The sequence below is a fragment of the Mobula birostris genome, chromosome 3, assembly GCF_030028105.1.
Source record: "Mobula birostris isolate sMobBir1 chromosome 3, sMobBir1.hap1, whole genome shotgun sequence".
NCBI lineage: Eukaryota > Metazoa > Chordata > Chondrichthyes > Myliobatiformes > Myliobatidae > Mobula > Mobula birostris.
In genome coordinates this window covers 158,716,724-158,732,014 of record NC_092372.1, presented here as the reverse complement: position 1 = coordinate 158,732,014, position 15,291 = coordinate 158,716,724, and the positions used below count along the sequence as shown (strand labels likewise).

General features: G+C 39.3%; 1 protein-coding gene across 12 annotated transcripts in view; it reads right to left on the bottom strand.

The window, feature by feature from the left end:
- Positions 1 to 15,291, bottom strand: part of LOC140195375 (tensin-3-like) — a 449,612-nt gene that overhangs the window by 17,802 nt on the left and 416,519 nt on the right. For 10 of the 12 annotated variants that reach the window (XM_072253576.1, XM_072253577.1, XM_072253578.1 and 7 more), the window contains 3 exons: positions 11,697 to 12,349; positions 7,513 to 7,605; positions 5,637 to 5,768 (listed from right to left, as the gene is read on the bottom strand). In XM_072253576.1, coding sequence (XP_072109677.1) covers positions 5,637 to 5,768; positions 7,513 to 7,605; positions 11,697 to 12,349 — 878 coding nt within the window. Of the gene's footprint in view, positions 1 to 894; positions 1,061 to 5,636; positions 5,769 to 7,512; positions 7,606 to 11,696; positions 12,350 to 15,291 lie in introns of those variants that run through there. The other 2 variants (XM_072253579.1, XM_072253585.1) reach the window with 2 other exon arrangements.

Here is a 15,291-nt window from a genome sequence, read left to right as displayed (position 1 = left end):
TTATGAGGGATTTAAGTATTCCAGTGCATCAATCACAATGTTAGCAGGCAGATGCTACCAGTAGCTAAGGCAGCAAAAGGGTTTCAAACAGGTTGGAGTTTAAGATTACGGAGGTTGTGTTCCAATTTATAGGGTGGTGGTGATGCTGCGCCTAGAATACTGTACACAGCTTTGATCCCCTTTTAAAAAAAAGGACAGAGTAGCGTTGGAGCAGCCTAAAGGATATTCACTAGTTTAAATCCAGAGATATGAGGGCTATCCTATCAAGAGAGGCTAGAGAGCATTGTTCTATATTCCTTAGAGTTTAGAAGAGATGACTTAATTCACACGTAGAAGGTGAGGGGGCACCTGACAGGGTGAATGTTGAAATGTTTTTACTTGTAAGAGAGGGGACATGGCTACAAAATAATGACATTTTGATAAATCAATGCAGTCTAAAATAGAGGAATATAGAAATTGAGCCTCTGGAATTCTTTGCCTGTGAAGAGATGGAGGCTAGATTTTCAGTTGTTTAAGATGGAGATAGATATGTTAGTGAACGGTGGGGCAGGCATGAGGTGCCTGGTGGCCTATTCTTGCTCCTATTTTCTTGTGTTCTTGTCAGAAAATGGGAAACGAAACACCAATTAGATTAATAATATCTTCAAACACTTTCCATTTAAAAGATGTTAAAATCATATAGCAGGTAACTATTCAATTCACCATGGTTCTATGAAAGGATAATCGTATTTGACTAATTTATTGCAGCTCTTTGAAGAGGGACATTCAGACCCCATGTAACACTACCCCACATGGCACTGATTTGCTACAATGTGGTTATTCAATTCCTTATTAAAATTTTTAAAAGTAACAAAAATTCATTCTAAACCACACTTAAAACTTCTCAAGATCAGTCGCATTACCGTAAACATTCAATCAGCCATTGAGAGCGTTTTACATATGCTCTGAGCCAATCATGTATTAGTTCACGCTCCGCCTTCCCCATGTGTGTAAACATTCTTGCTCCCTCGCCAACTTATTCCATTTTTTTCATCCATAATGTCTGGAAAGCAGCCAGCAACTTCCGGTGAGGGTGGTACATGTAAGATATTCAGGAAAAGCATAGCATAGATGTGAAACTGCAAATTATATGGTGCTTGATGAGAGTCAGGTTGATGTTGGTGCCTCTTTGAAATTGGTTCCATCAACGATCTTAACCATTATAAAAAACGCAGACAAGATATAAGCTTCTGCAATGATGACCTTAAAGTCATCATCAACACCTAACCACAAATATCACCACGATCACACAAATCATGGACCAGTTCATCATTAAAATGACCCTGACTGGGAGCCAAGCAAGAAGGCAAAGAGAGGTGTTCTCGACATGATTTCCTGCTACCAAGAACTGCTCCACGAGAGGAAACTTAAGAAAAGGCAGTCAAATCTCGATGCCTACGTGAAGAAGCCAAAGTTAGAGGAGGACCCAGAGCCTTGTTCCTTTTCTAAGGCGTAACCACCGCCCGCTTCCCTCCGCTGCTGCTGTGATGTGTTGCTGCTCCACTGATGTACAGGTTAGGCCTAGCTGCATGTTCGTTACTCCACAAATTACTGGGTATACATAAAATAATATCATACACCTCTAAGGAACACATCCTCAGTGTTAAGTGGGGTCTGAGTGGAATGTGTTGTGGGTAGAGAAAACACAGTTAATGTATTACATTTGGTTTTCAGAAGGTTCTATCCTGGATTATTGCAAGAATAAAAACTTGTGAGTAGGGAGGTAACATCTTGGGTAGATGGAAGATTGGATGGCTTACAGAAAGCAGACATAACAATCCTTATCCCGTTCACAAAATGCAAAGAGGGATGTGCAACAGGAATCAACTTGAATTAAAACACTGAAAATATTGTTGTCAAAATTGCTTATGATGCGCAAGGTAGGAAGGAAATACAGTGTGAAAAGCAGATAAGGATGGTATGAAGAGTATAAACACAAGCTAAATGAGTGAGAATTTCTGACAAATGAATGTACAATACAGGAAAAGGTGACTGTTCAATCTGGAAGGAAAATTAAAAAGCATTAAAATTATGTGAGACGACAGCAATTTAAGGTGCTAACTTATTTATCCGAGTGCGCTGCAAAATTTGCAAAAGTCATTAGTACAGCAAGAAACTAGGAAGGGTAACAAAGTTTCATTCATTGTAAATGGGATTTCAATCCCAAAGGAAGGACAAGGTATGTTCTGTTACACAGACCAGAGGTAAGAAAATGTTGTTTTATTTAAAGGTAACATATTAATCCACTAAATGCAGTTCAGAGAAGGCTTATGAGACTGATATGTGGAAAGGATGGACAGCTGGTGGTGTAGTGCCATCAGTACCGTACCTAGAGGACAATGGTCCCAGATTTGAATCTGGCTGGCTCCTTGCATGCTTTCCATCTGTGCTGGGTGAGCAATTAAACCTCATTTTAAAAAAAAAGACAATTGCTAAGAAAAAGGCAATGAATGCCACCTGATGCGCCACAAGGAGCGAAAAGGATGTGGAAAGGATTGGTAGTCTCTTGTATCTGCTAGTCTGCAAGAATGAGAGGTGGCAATTGAAGCATTAAAGTCCTGAAGAGCAGATTATTGATAAGGAAGGTATAAAACGTGGCTGAGAAGTGATTGCTAGATTGATGAGATCAGCTATTATCTTATTAAGTAGCAGATGGGTCCACGTCCAAATCCTACTCCTGATCTTATGCTTGTAAAACAGAGTGACATATCTGTAATATTCATATAACCATATAATAATTACAGCACAGAAACAGGCCATCTTGGCCCTTCTAGTCCGTGCCGAACTCTTACTCTCACCTAGTCTCACTGACCTGCACTCAGCCCATAACCCTCTATTCCTTTCCTGTCCGTATAGCTGTCCAATTTAACTTTAAACGACAACATCAAACCTGTCTCAACCACTTCTGCTGGAAGCTCGTTCCACACAGCTACCAGTCTCTGAGTAAAGAAGTTCCCCCTCATGTTACTCCTAAACTTTTGCCCTTTAACTCTCAACTCATGTCCTCTTGTTTGAATCTCCCCCACTCTCAGTGGAAAAAGCCTATCCATGTCAACTCTATCTATCCCCCTCATAATTTTAAATACTTCTATCAAGTCCCCCCTCAACCTTCTACGTTCCAAAGAATAAAGACCCAACTTGTTCAACCTTTCTCTTTAACTTAGGTGATGAAACCCGGGTAACATTCTAGTAAATCTTCTCTGTACTCTCTCTATTTTGTTGACATCTTTCCTATAATTCGGTGACCAAAACTGTACACAATACTCCAAGTTTGGCCTCACCAATGCCTTGTACAATTTCAACATTACATCCCAACTCCTATACTCAATGCTCTGATTTATAAAGGCCAGCATACCAAAAGCTTTCTTTACCACCCTATCCACTAATTATCTATGAATAACTATTAGTTCTTAGGTTCAGAACAACGAAGTGTTTTGGAGAATCTGAAATAAACAGCTTCAAAACCTGAATGACAAACTTAAGAAAAATGCAGGTGAAGTTTGTGCTGTAAAATTGAAAGCAGAATCTACAGCCTCTTTGCACTAATGTGACCTGAGGGCCTTCAGATATAGCATGAAAAAGATTTGCACACTGGCTGATGAATCAGCAACTTGAAATAGGAAATGTAAATGATGAATAACCACTATATACATACATAGAGCTACAAGGACACAGTGGTTTGTCAAAAATATCATAGGAAGTGGTGTTCAGAATAGTTTTTAAAATGGTGATAAATAAGAAATGTCACAGAGGGTTATAGAAATGGATTATTTCAAAAATGCCGAATAGCCACCCCATGACTATAAAAGACTATTATTCAATCTTGCTTTGCAGCAACATATTTGTCAGACATTTAATATTTCCCCACATTCATGCGGGGTCTCATTTGTCTTCTGTGTTTTTCTGTATGAATCTCCTTCTTTCAATTTCAACTACCAAATGTGTCCTTGAAAGATATCAACTCTCTCAATACCATCGGGCACGTCACCTGCTTTCAGTAACTGCCCTCCATTATTTGACTCCTGTGGAAGTTCAACCTATTTGTCTTCGAGAATAGCCTTTCCCTTCTGTAAATTATTTTTGGAGATAAGGATCCACCTTCCTGCTTTGCTCTTAAGCTACCCCACAGAAGGTGTACCAGAGAAAAAGCAGAGGAGCCCAGTGACTGCAAAAAGTTCTTAACGCTCTTCCTCCATTATTAATGCTCTCTTCCATTCTTCGATTCTTCAGTTTCCAATTTCCAACAAAACGCTGTAGTTTGAATTGGGTCCTGTGCTAACTTACATTTATCCAATATGTCCATTATATTGGATAAATATAATGGCATTACCTTGGCATTCTCATTCCTTCATCTGCATTACAATGCCACACCTGCAACCTGCAAAGTTGCAGAGGGATGTCTCTGTATCTTCCTCCACAATTGGATCCTTGACTTCCTCAGCGGGAGACAACAGTCTGTGCAGATTGCAAACAACATCTGCTCCTTGCTGACAATCAACACTGGTGTACCTCAAGGATGCATGCTTGGCTGTAATCTCTCTACACCTAGGAACAGCTGAAATGGCATCTATAAATTTGATAACACAGCTTCTGTTGGCAGAATTTCGGATGGTGACGAGGAAGCATACAGGAGCAAGTGGTATTGCAACAATGACCTTGCACACAACACGGAAAGACAAAGGAATTGATTGTGGATTTCATGAAGGGGAAGTCGAGGGAACACACACCAGTCCTCATCGAGGAACAAGCTTTGGAAAGAATGAGCGTTTTCATGTATCTTGATGTCAATGTCTTTGAAGATTTATCCTGGGCCCAACATATTGATGCAATTACAAAGGCAGCTATATTTCATTAGGAGTTTCAGGAGATTTGGTACGTCACCAAAGATTCTTGCAAATGTCTACAGCTGTACTGTGGAGAGCACTCTAACTGGTTGCATCACCGCCTGGTAAAGGGAGGGTCATGCACAGGAAAAAGCTGCAGAAAGTTGTAAACTCAGTCAGTTCCATCATGGGCCCTCATCACCCAGGACATGCCCTTTTCTCATTGCTACCATCAGGGGGTAGGTACAGGAGTCTGAAGACACACTCAACGTTTCAAGAACCAATCTCTTCCCCTCAGCCATCAGGTTTCAGAATGAGCAATAGACCCATGTACATTACCTCACTATTTTTCTTCTGCTATTTTTTGAACTACTTACTTAATTTGATTTTTTCATATCTATTTCTTATTATAATTTAGTTTTTTATTATTATGTACTGTTGCTGCAAAACTACAGATTTCATGACGTATGCCAGTGATATTAAACCTGATTCTGATTCATTCCATATCCCTTCAGCCCCAGCTTCTTCTATTTATTCCCATCTTTTCTCCACCCTGTCATTCATCAAACTCCTGTTTTCTCGTTTTCTTTCCTCTCTACTGATCTTTCCAATGTTTTACCCTTTCCCAATTTCGCTCTTCTAAAATATCACCTATCATAATTCCCCAAGGACATTTCCCACATCCGCTATACACACAATACACATTCTGAGTTGTGGTTGAATGTACAGAGAGTATATGCAATATATGTGCAGACCAATTTGAACACAGAATACCTTTTTTGTTCTGCTGAAGCACAGAAGCTGGAGGTGTAGCGACTTTCATTGCTAAACCATATGCGCCCCGGAAAGAATGGCTGTCCCGGACGATAAACGATCCCGGCTCTTTATCTTTTAGTAATGTAATGGCTGTGGATTTAATAATCAATCACTAAAACTTAGTCACAGAGTGTATATTACTTTCTAAAATTCAGATTTAAAAAATCTTGTAAGAATGATTACTTGTGCGGTAGAAATTGATTTCAACTTTTTGTACACAAACTTTGATACCCATGCCTTCCTTTCCATTTATCTTTTTGTGGACTAAGGTGATAACAATTTATAATGATTTTTTAAAGAAGTGAACCTTTGATGTAGTATCAAAGTTGAGATTTATTCCTGAGCAGCTTTTGATGCTTTGACATTAGACCACTTACAGAGGCCAGTAGGTTGAGGATCTTGCAGCAATGATGGCAGAACATGCAAGACCTGATAAGTTCTGACATCTACTCTAACGTATTTGGAGGATCACCACAATCCAGACAGGGCACCAGGTGGACCACATAGCTCCTATTCCATTGGCCAGTGCTTCTAGTTCCATTGAGTTGCCACATCCAGCCTTGCTGCCCTCCTAGAATAACAGCCTTATGTATGAGAGGATCCAGCAGATGTGCATTACAAGGGCCAGAGCCTTTCAATCCCAATAAAATGAGACTAGATAGTTTTACTTAAAAACAAAGATATACTATAACATAGCTACTCTTAGAAAAAAAAATTGGAGAAAGTTCTGTATATTAAAATATACACTGCTTAAAATTTATGAATTATTCTGAAAGAGATTTAGCAATTAAAATTGGTTATTTTCTCTACAAGTATCTGCATTTATTATTGTGTTTGCAAATGCTACTAGTATGTTATCTATTCACAAGAAAATATTTCACACTTTTAACTAAAAAGACGAAATACTAATCACATAGTATATCATCAACTTTTCTGGTATCTACAATTGAAAGTTTTGCACTGCTTTGTGAAAGAACATTAAACATTATTAATGACAGCAATGAGGAAATATGACTTTAACATTCAACTGCAGAGCCACAGACAGTGTTTAACCCTATATGCATTCATAAGACCACTTTAAAATAATTCAACATTTCTTGAGGTTGACGTGAGTTTTCAGTTCAAGCAAATGTCAATTCTCAGATTCTCCATTTCCTCAGATTGCCGAGGAAGTCAACGTGAAATTATTTTGCTTCACTGAGATTGGTACATTTGACAAAATGGATTCTTATATTTGAGCTATAATAGATGAGGCTTGCATATACAAGAGAAAAGGATGAATGAACACACTGCAAATATGCATTGCTGATGATCATATACAATTTTGCTAGCAACAAATAGTTTCAGTGGCTGACACAGTAGACTCATTGTTACAAAAAGGATTTCAAAGCAGCACTGAACCAGATACTCCTACTACAATAATGAGCAGGCATGCTCTGCTAATCTTTTCCAATGTAGTCACATAACTAATGCTGAAATATGAGAGAAGAACTTAATAACTACTTCCAAGTTCTTAATGTTCATTTTTCAGAAGAGAAAATGGATAAAAAAGTTCATCTGTACTCATTCCTTCCAACAATCTATGGATTGGGAACACTGTGAGAGATATTCGGCGTTGCATAGCTATAGGGCAATGCTGAAGTTTCCTCATTGGGTTTGTGTCAACTCAGACACTAGATCTAATTTCACTTTATATTCAACTATAGATTATCTCTTGAGATACTGCTTTTCCCAGTCTCCCCATCACATTTTCACTGTCATATTATTTTTTTCCCAGGTAGTTCATGATAACTCAAATAACTTCTCACAGAATTGCAATACAGCTCTAGCTCACCTTGTTCACGCGATATCTCTGGCTTGTACCAAAATTTGGATGTATCTTGTACAAACTTTACAGTGACGTGTTTTTCAGATGATGAACTTGAATCTGTAACAAAAGCAAAAAAGGGGAAAAAATGTTACTTTCAAATTTAATTACTTCATATTTGTAAAAATAAATCAGAATAAGGTAATCAAAACAATCATACTACATACATACATTTTGCAATATTTATTAACAGAACTTAGTATTTCAACATTTATAAACATACTTTTCTCTCATCCTTTGCCTTTATGCTTCTCAGACAAATCATCATCACCATATGGTATAACTCCTATAAATTCTCTTCTGACAGTTCCTAACTGACATAAAATCCTCCAATAAGTAGCAAGAGATGTTCAGATTTGTACTACAAGCAGATGTTTAAGTATTACAGGAAATAATAAGAAAACAAAATCTGCAATTTGTTATATGAATAATTGAGCCTGTTTTATGCTACATCAATTGATCTTACTTAGGACAAAATTAAAGGATTTAGGATTAGCCTCACAAAATTAAGGAGAAAATCTAACTACTACCCTCCTGCCAGTTGAGTGAGAATGGATTTTGGGTCAGATTGAATTGCCTCCTAATGCTCAAAGTTAAGGGAGGCATTTAAATAACAGCCATGTGCATATGATAACACAGGATGCTAGGCATTCCTACAACTACATTCAGACTTCAGAAGGCACTGGAGTTAGTAGGACTGAACAAATGTAGCCTACCATTAATGACTTCATGGGAGGAAAGTATCGGTGTAAAGGGAAATCAGCCAAGGATGTTCACTAAGTTTTCAAAAGGAACATAAAATTAACAATGCAACATGAACAATTTTGGGCTACAGGAGGAATGGAGACAGGCCCCTATTGACATCAATGGATCTGGGGTTGAGACAGTGAACAGGTTTAAGTTCCTCAGCATACACATCTTCAGGATCTTATGTGGTCTGTACATACTGGCTGTGTGGTGAAAAAGGCACAACAGCACCTCTTTCACCTTAGATGGTTCAAGAATTTTGGTATGGGCCCCCAAATCGTAAGAACTTTCTATAGGGGCACAGTTGAGAGCATCCTGACTGGCTGCATCACCGTCTGGTATGGGAACTGTACTTCCCTCAATCACAGGACTCTGCAGAGAGTGATGCGGACAGCCCAGCACATCTGTAAACGTGAACATCCCACTATTCAGGACACCTACAAAGACAGGTGTGTAAAAAGGGCCCGAAGGATCATTGGGGACCTGAGTCACCCCAACCACAAACTGTTCCAGTTGCTACCATGCGGGAAACGGTACCACAGCATAAAGGCCAGGACCAACAGGCTCCGGGACAGCTTCTTCCACCAGGCCATCAGACTGATCAGTTCATGCTAATACAACTGTGTTTCTACACTATACTGACTATCCTGTTTTACAAACAATTTATTATAATTACTATAAATTGCACATTTAGATGGAGAAGTAATGTAAACATTTTTACTCATGTATATGAAGGATGTAAGTAATGAAGTCAATCCAATTCAATGCAATATTATCACTAACATCACAGTGGCATTACCACCCCACTGAAAGATGCATGCTCAAAACTGAGAGGGAGGAGTCAACACTGTGGAGAAAAAATAGTTATTTTCCATTCCAGCTTGATGGAATCATCCAGCTTTTAATAATGAAGGTTATTATAATACGTATGTTTATTTAAAATCAGTGGTGTTTGAATCCTTAAGCAGGTAGTGCCAACAAATTTCCTTCTTTCATATTAATAGTCAGTTCATTGAGCCAATCTGTGCTTCATTAGTGTTGAGCCATCCTTATACCCCACGTATTTAATATTAATCCGACGCCAAACAGTTAGTCTTCCCATACTTCCAATAACTCCCAAAAGAATTTAATGACTTGACACCAAATGGTTGTGTTACAGGAATGTAAGAGAAAATTGCAAGATCCGTATGTTTTGAATATGTATTTTACCTTAAGTGCCAAAAATCCAGTGCTGGAGAAACCTAGTGTCTATTTTCACTAATCTGATTGGCTTGCCTTTCTTAAGCACTTTTCTTTGTTTCAACTGGGATACTTTTTCAAAAAAATAGTGGATTCTGATTAATTGGGGCAGCTACTTATTTGGGACAACTCTTAAAGAATAAAAACTAACTTAAAAAATGCTGGTTTCCGTTTGTTTCTTTGGGTCATTATGTTGCTTAACTGGATCAGGAGACTGTTGCCAAACAGTTTCTAACTAGAGTCAGTCACACACACTTGTGTGGCTGTTAGACACTATACTGTAGTTAGAGAGAACAGTTTTTAAATAGCATCAGTTGCACGTGTTTGTGTTCAGAAAGCAGTGATTTTTGTCACTGATAGTTGATGAGATATAAGCAGTAAGACAATTCAGAACTGCTTTGCTCATTGCAGTTTCAAGCATTCAAGTTTGGAGGTGCCAGAAACGGCAAGTGAAAATGAAACAATTTCACTACTTCAATGTTAGAAACTATGAAGAATTTGAAGGTATTGACAATCATCTCGAATGTTACAATGAAAATGACGATTTGGAAGATGCAATCATTGAAGGCATTGTGTGAAGGCCGTTCTTTATCTACATTTAGGTGTCTGCACTGATTTTACTCATTTGCTGTCAATCAAACTATTAGGAACCAATACACAGTTTTATAGTACTGTAGCAGTGTTGGTAGTGCTTTAATTTGTTCCTCATTTCATTGAAAAACATTTGTTATTCAGTTAAATAGTGATTTATCTTTTTTAATACCTTTTTTTAACTATTTCCATGTACCTTTGGCTAATTGGGGCAGCTGCTTAATTGGGCCAAAATATACTGGTCCCAATGTGCCTTCATTAACTGGAATCAACCGTAGTTGTGATCAAAGGGAGCCAGCTGAAAGAAAATTTTAATTCATTGCACATCCCAGTGAAGTCAGTGATAATGTCCACAATCTCTGGAATCCTCTACACGCAGGATAGGCCCTTCCGGGCCATCAAGCTGCACTGCTCAATCCCTGATTTAACCCTAGTCGAACCAGGAGACAATTTACAATGACCAATCAGCCCACCAAAAGGTACGTCTTTGGACTGTGGGAGAAAACCCGAGCACCCAGAGGAAATCCACACGGTCATGGGGAGCAGCGGCAGGAATTGAATCTGGGTCGTTGGTCCTGTAAAATGTTGTGCTAACCACTATGGTACCATGTTGTCCCTTGTAAATTCTCACAAATGCTTGTAAGTTTCAGTAAGTGAAAGCATCTTGTTCCCATTCACAACATTGAATAGTTCACAAAGCTGACAAGAACATCAGTTAAAAAGGGAGTGCTTGATTGGTGTTATCTACTCCCCATCAAGCTTCAAATCAACGAAGTTTCTCAAGTAAACTTTCGGGGACAAGGTTGCAACCACTTCACTACAGTTCAGAAGATTATGGAAGAGAATCTTTTTTTTTCCAAAATAACTAACAAATGTCTGAAGCTCTGTGGTCACTAATGTTCTACAGACCCTGATAACATCACTAAATTGTTTGTAAACTCTGTATCTATATAAAATAATTGCTGTTCTTTGTGGTGAACACAAGTAGTAACAGCAGAAGTCAGCAGCCTCGATTAGGAGAGCTCAGCTCACTTCCAAAAAGATCACCAAATAATATCTGGTAACTCTAGTTTTGTTATGTTAAATTGCGTTCAGGGGAACAAAAGGTACAGCAGTATTGTGTGTCTTATCTTACTTTACATTACAATCATGCTGCTGGCAACAGCCTCATGTTCACTAGCAGTGGCCACGTAGTATAAACACGGTGGAGCTGCTGTGTCTAGCAGGCAGCTTCTCAGCTGTGGGTGGGCTGTATGCTTAACATTCAGCTTTCCAGAAGCTGGTCATTACTAACTGCCCCAGAAAGCTCCACGGCTAGAGGTGCACATAAACACGTAAAAAAATATTCAGCTAGAAGACACGAAGACTGCAGATACTAGGATCTGGAACTGAAACAAATCTCATTATCTTTGCACAAAAAATCAAGGATCTTTGAGATTAACTGGTTTTAGAAAACAGGCAAACAGATGTTTCTGAGTCGTGAATCCACACTAACCAGTGACCATCCAAACACAATATATACAGTAGATTTTTTCTATCAACTAAGCATTGGAATAATAAATAGCAGTGCTCACCTTGTGCAGCAGAGGTACTTATAACTTTGGAAAAGTCAGGAAGGATACTGGGAAAGGGAATACTGATTGTACTTCCACTGTGTGGACTTGAAAAGCCACTTGAAGCTGGTGAGATGGAGACAAGTGAATGATCTCCCTCAGAAATCCTTTTCTTTTCCGGCAAGGGGGGATGGACTGTCGCACCCAAAACATCATGCATTAGCGGTGCATTACTTTGAGGCTGCCCATTAACTGCCAGGAGACTAGTCACAGGGGAGTTCATGTTCAAAGCGGTGTTGCTTGGTCCTGCAGGGTAGCTCTGTGAAATGTCAGTTTTTCCATCATTGTGGAGTCCACTGTTAACACCATAGTTCCGGTTACTAGAATCAGCAGGCAAAGAATGCATTGTGGATGTCGCTCCAGTGTTGCCTTGTCGCAGGTTTGCAGTGAGGCTCTCAGAAACATTCACATGAATTGAATGGTTGTTAGAAGAAACAACTTGTGATCCTGGAGAAAGAAAATGTGATGAGGTGGAGGTATCCTGCAAGGGACTGCTGGCGTTACCAGAAAACACTGAGGAACCAAGGTAACTACCTGTTGACCTACTAATCCCAGTTACTGATGACTGAGGAGAAAACACTCCTTTCTGGGCACTCTCCAACCAATTTCGTGGGCTATTAGGGAGAAAAGGAAATTGTAAGCAGAGAAATAAATTAACTGTTAATATATAAAATTAGTTTTAAAAAATCAGCCATTTTCATAGAAGAATTGATCTGTCCACTTAGCAATTAATTTTTCTGTATCACAATAATTAAAATTGAGATTCTATTAATGTATAGTAGGAACTGGTATCGATATTTTTGATGAGCCTATCATTACAAATAAACTCTTTTCAGGCTTCCAGCCAGGTACAAGTATTGATTATAACCGATGCTATAATTGATACCCTGATGAAGATGGCAGAATTTGTCATCAAAACATTGGTTATAATTGACACCTATACCCGACTGGAAGCCCAAGAAGAGATTATTCATTATTAATGCCAGGAAAGCACTAGATTGTTCTTGAGCCTACCATTTGATTGGAAGGTATCAAATTTAAAGGTGTATCTTAGCTGCTTCAGATAAGCAGTTCGCTTGGCTTCCCAACCCTGAGTACTGTGAGCCCATAATGTTTTGTGGGAGCAATTCAAAGTGAAGTCATAGAGAGGGCATAAATATAGAAGCATAGGGTATATTTGGGTATCTACATTTCTTCTCAGGTTCCTCAAGGAACTAAAGGATCATTGAAACTTCAAAGAAAATTACTTTAAGGCAGGTAATTTTTAGGATAATCATTCAGAAGGAGGAAATGGAACACTATTTGAGTAGTCTAATAACACTGCTGAATAATTCTGGTGAACGCAGCAGGCCAGGCAGCATCTCTAGGAAGAGGTACAGTTGACGTTTTGGGCCGAGACCCTTCGTCAGGACTAACTGAAGGAAGAGCTAGTAAGAGATTTGTAAGTGGGAGGGGGAGGGGGAGATCCAAAATGATAGGAGAAGACAGGAGGGGGAGGGATGGAGCCAAGAGCTGGAAAGTTGATTGGCAAAAGGAATATGAGAGGATCATGGGACAGGAGGCCCAGGGAGAAAGACAAGGGGGTGGGGAACCCAGAGGACGGGCAAGGGGTATAGTCAGAGGATCAGAGGGAAAAAAAGGAGAGAGAGAGAGAAAAAGAATGTGTGTATATAAATAAATAACGGATGGGGTACGAGTGGGAGGTGGGGCATTAGCGGAAGTTAGAGAAGTCGATGTTCATGCCGTCGAGTTGGAGGCTACCCAGACAGAATATAAGGTGTTGTTCCTCCACCCTGAGTGTGGCTTCATCCTTAAAGTAGAGGAGGCTGTGGATAGACATATCAGAATGGGAATGGGATGTGGAATTAAAATGTGTGGCTACTGGGAGATCTCAGAAAGCAGGATCTCCCAGTGGCCACACATTTTAATTCCACATCCCATTCCCATTCTGATATGTCTATCCACGGCCTCCTCTACTGTAAAGATGAAGCCACACTCAGGGTGGAGGAACAACACCTTATATTCCTTCTGAGTAGCCTCTAACCTGATGGCATGAAAATCGACTTCTCTAACTTCCACTAATGCCCCACTTCCCACTCGTGCCCCATCCGTTATTCATTTATATACACACATTCTTTCTCTCTCTCACCTTTTTCTCCCTCTGTCTATACCCCTTGCCCACCCTCTGGGTTTTCTCACCCCATCCCCCTTTTTCTTCTCCCTGGGCCTCCTGTCCCATGATCCTCTCATATCCCTTTTGCCAATCACCTGTCCAGCTCTTGGCTCCATCCCTCCCCCTCCTGCCTCCTCCTATCATTTCGGATTGCCCCCTCCCCCTCCCACTTACAAATCTCTTACTAGCTCTTCCTTCAGTTGGTCCTGATGAAGGGTCTCAGCCCGAAACATCAACTGTACCTCTTCCTGGAGATGCTGCATGGCCTGCTGTGTTCACCAGGAACTTTGATGTGTGTTGCTTGAATTTCCAGCATCTGCTGAATTCCTCGTGTTTATGCTGAATAATTCTATACACTCTAGTTTATAATTTAGACAGAATTTAAATCCAGCAGAAACAATTATGAGCAGCTGCAGCTAAAGATTGGAAATTGACAGTGTATGCAAAGAATGTGCTCCAGCTATGTTTATGTTGTACGAAGAGCTTTTTAGCACAAAGCCATGCATACCCTTGCACGCTAGTAAATGAAGTACTTCTATAGTTGTATCAGCAAATTGTGCCAAGAAAATAGAAGGTTTTATAGATTGTGAAAATATGATATGCATTCATGTCTCTTGATGGTTATTATCAGAGCCAGACATATTTGTTACATAAGCACAAGCAAAATTAAGCCTTTGCAAAACTAGTCACAATATGATGTCAGGCATCAGGGAAGGTGCAGAGGATATTTACCAGAAAGGCAGCTAGTAATACAGGACCTGAGTTAAGCAAAGGATCTTGGAAGGCAGAATTATTCTCCAGAGACAGAAATTAAAGTTAGGCAACATGACAACAGTAAATACAGGAAAAAGTCCAGAAAACACTTAGCAGGTCAGGCTGTACCAGTGGAAAAGGAAAAAGAATTAATGTTTTAGTTGAAGACCCTTCATCAGAACATCACGTTTGATGAAGAGAACTGGACTGATATGCTGACTCTGTTTCTTTTTCCACAGATATTCCCTCACCTGCTGATTTTTTCCAGTATTTCATTTTAACTTAACTTGCCAGCATTTGCTATTCTTTATTTTTCAATGTAATAGTACTGTTCAATATCATTAAGTGCTTTGATGGAATAAATATGGGGAAACTCTTTGCTCTGGCACGGATGAGGAATAATTAGATACATTAAAAGTAAATAATAAATTGGTACATACAACATGGAAAAAAAACAATGTTTACACACACAATGACAGGAAGATGGAAGCAGATTCAATGGTAACTTTCAGAAGGATAACTACATAGATACGCAAATGAAAACAATTTACATTGCTATGAATGAAGAACAGATTGCACTGCCTCTCTGCTGCACTACTTAATTATCATAAGAAAGTAAAACAGTGGAAT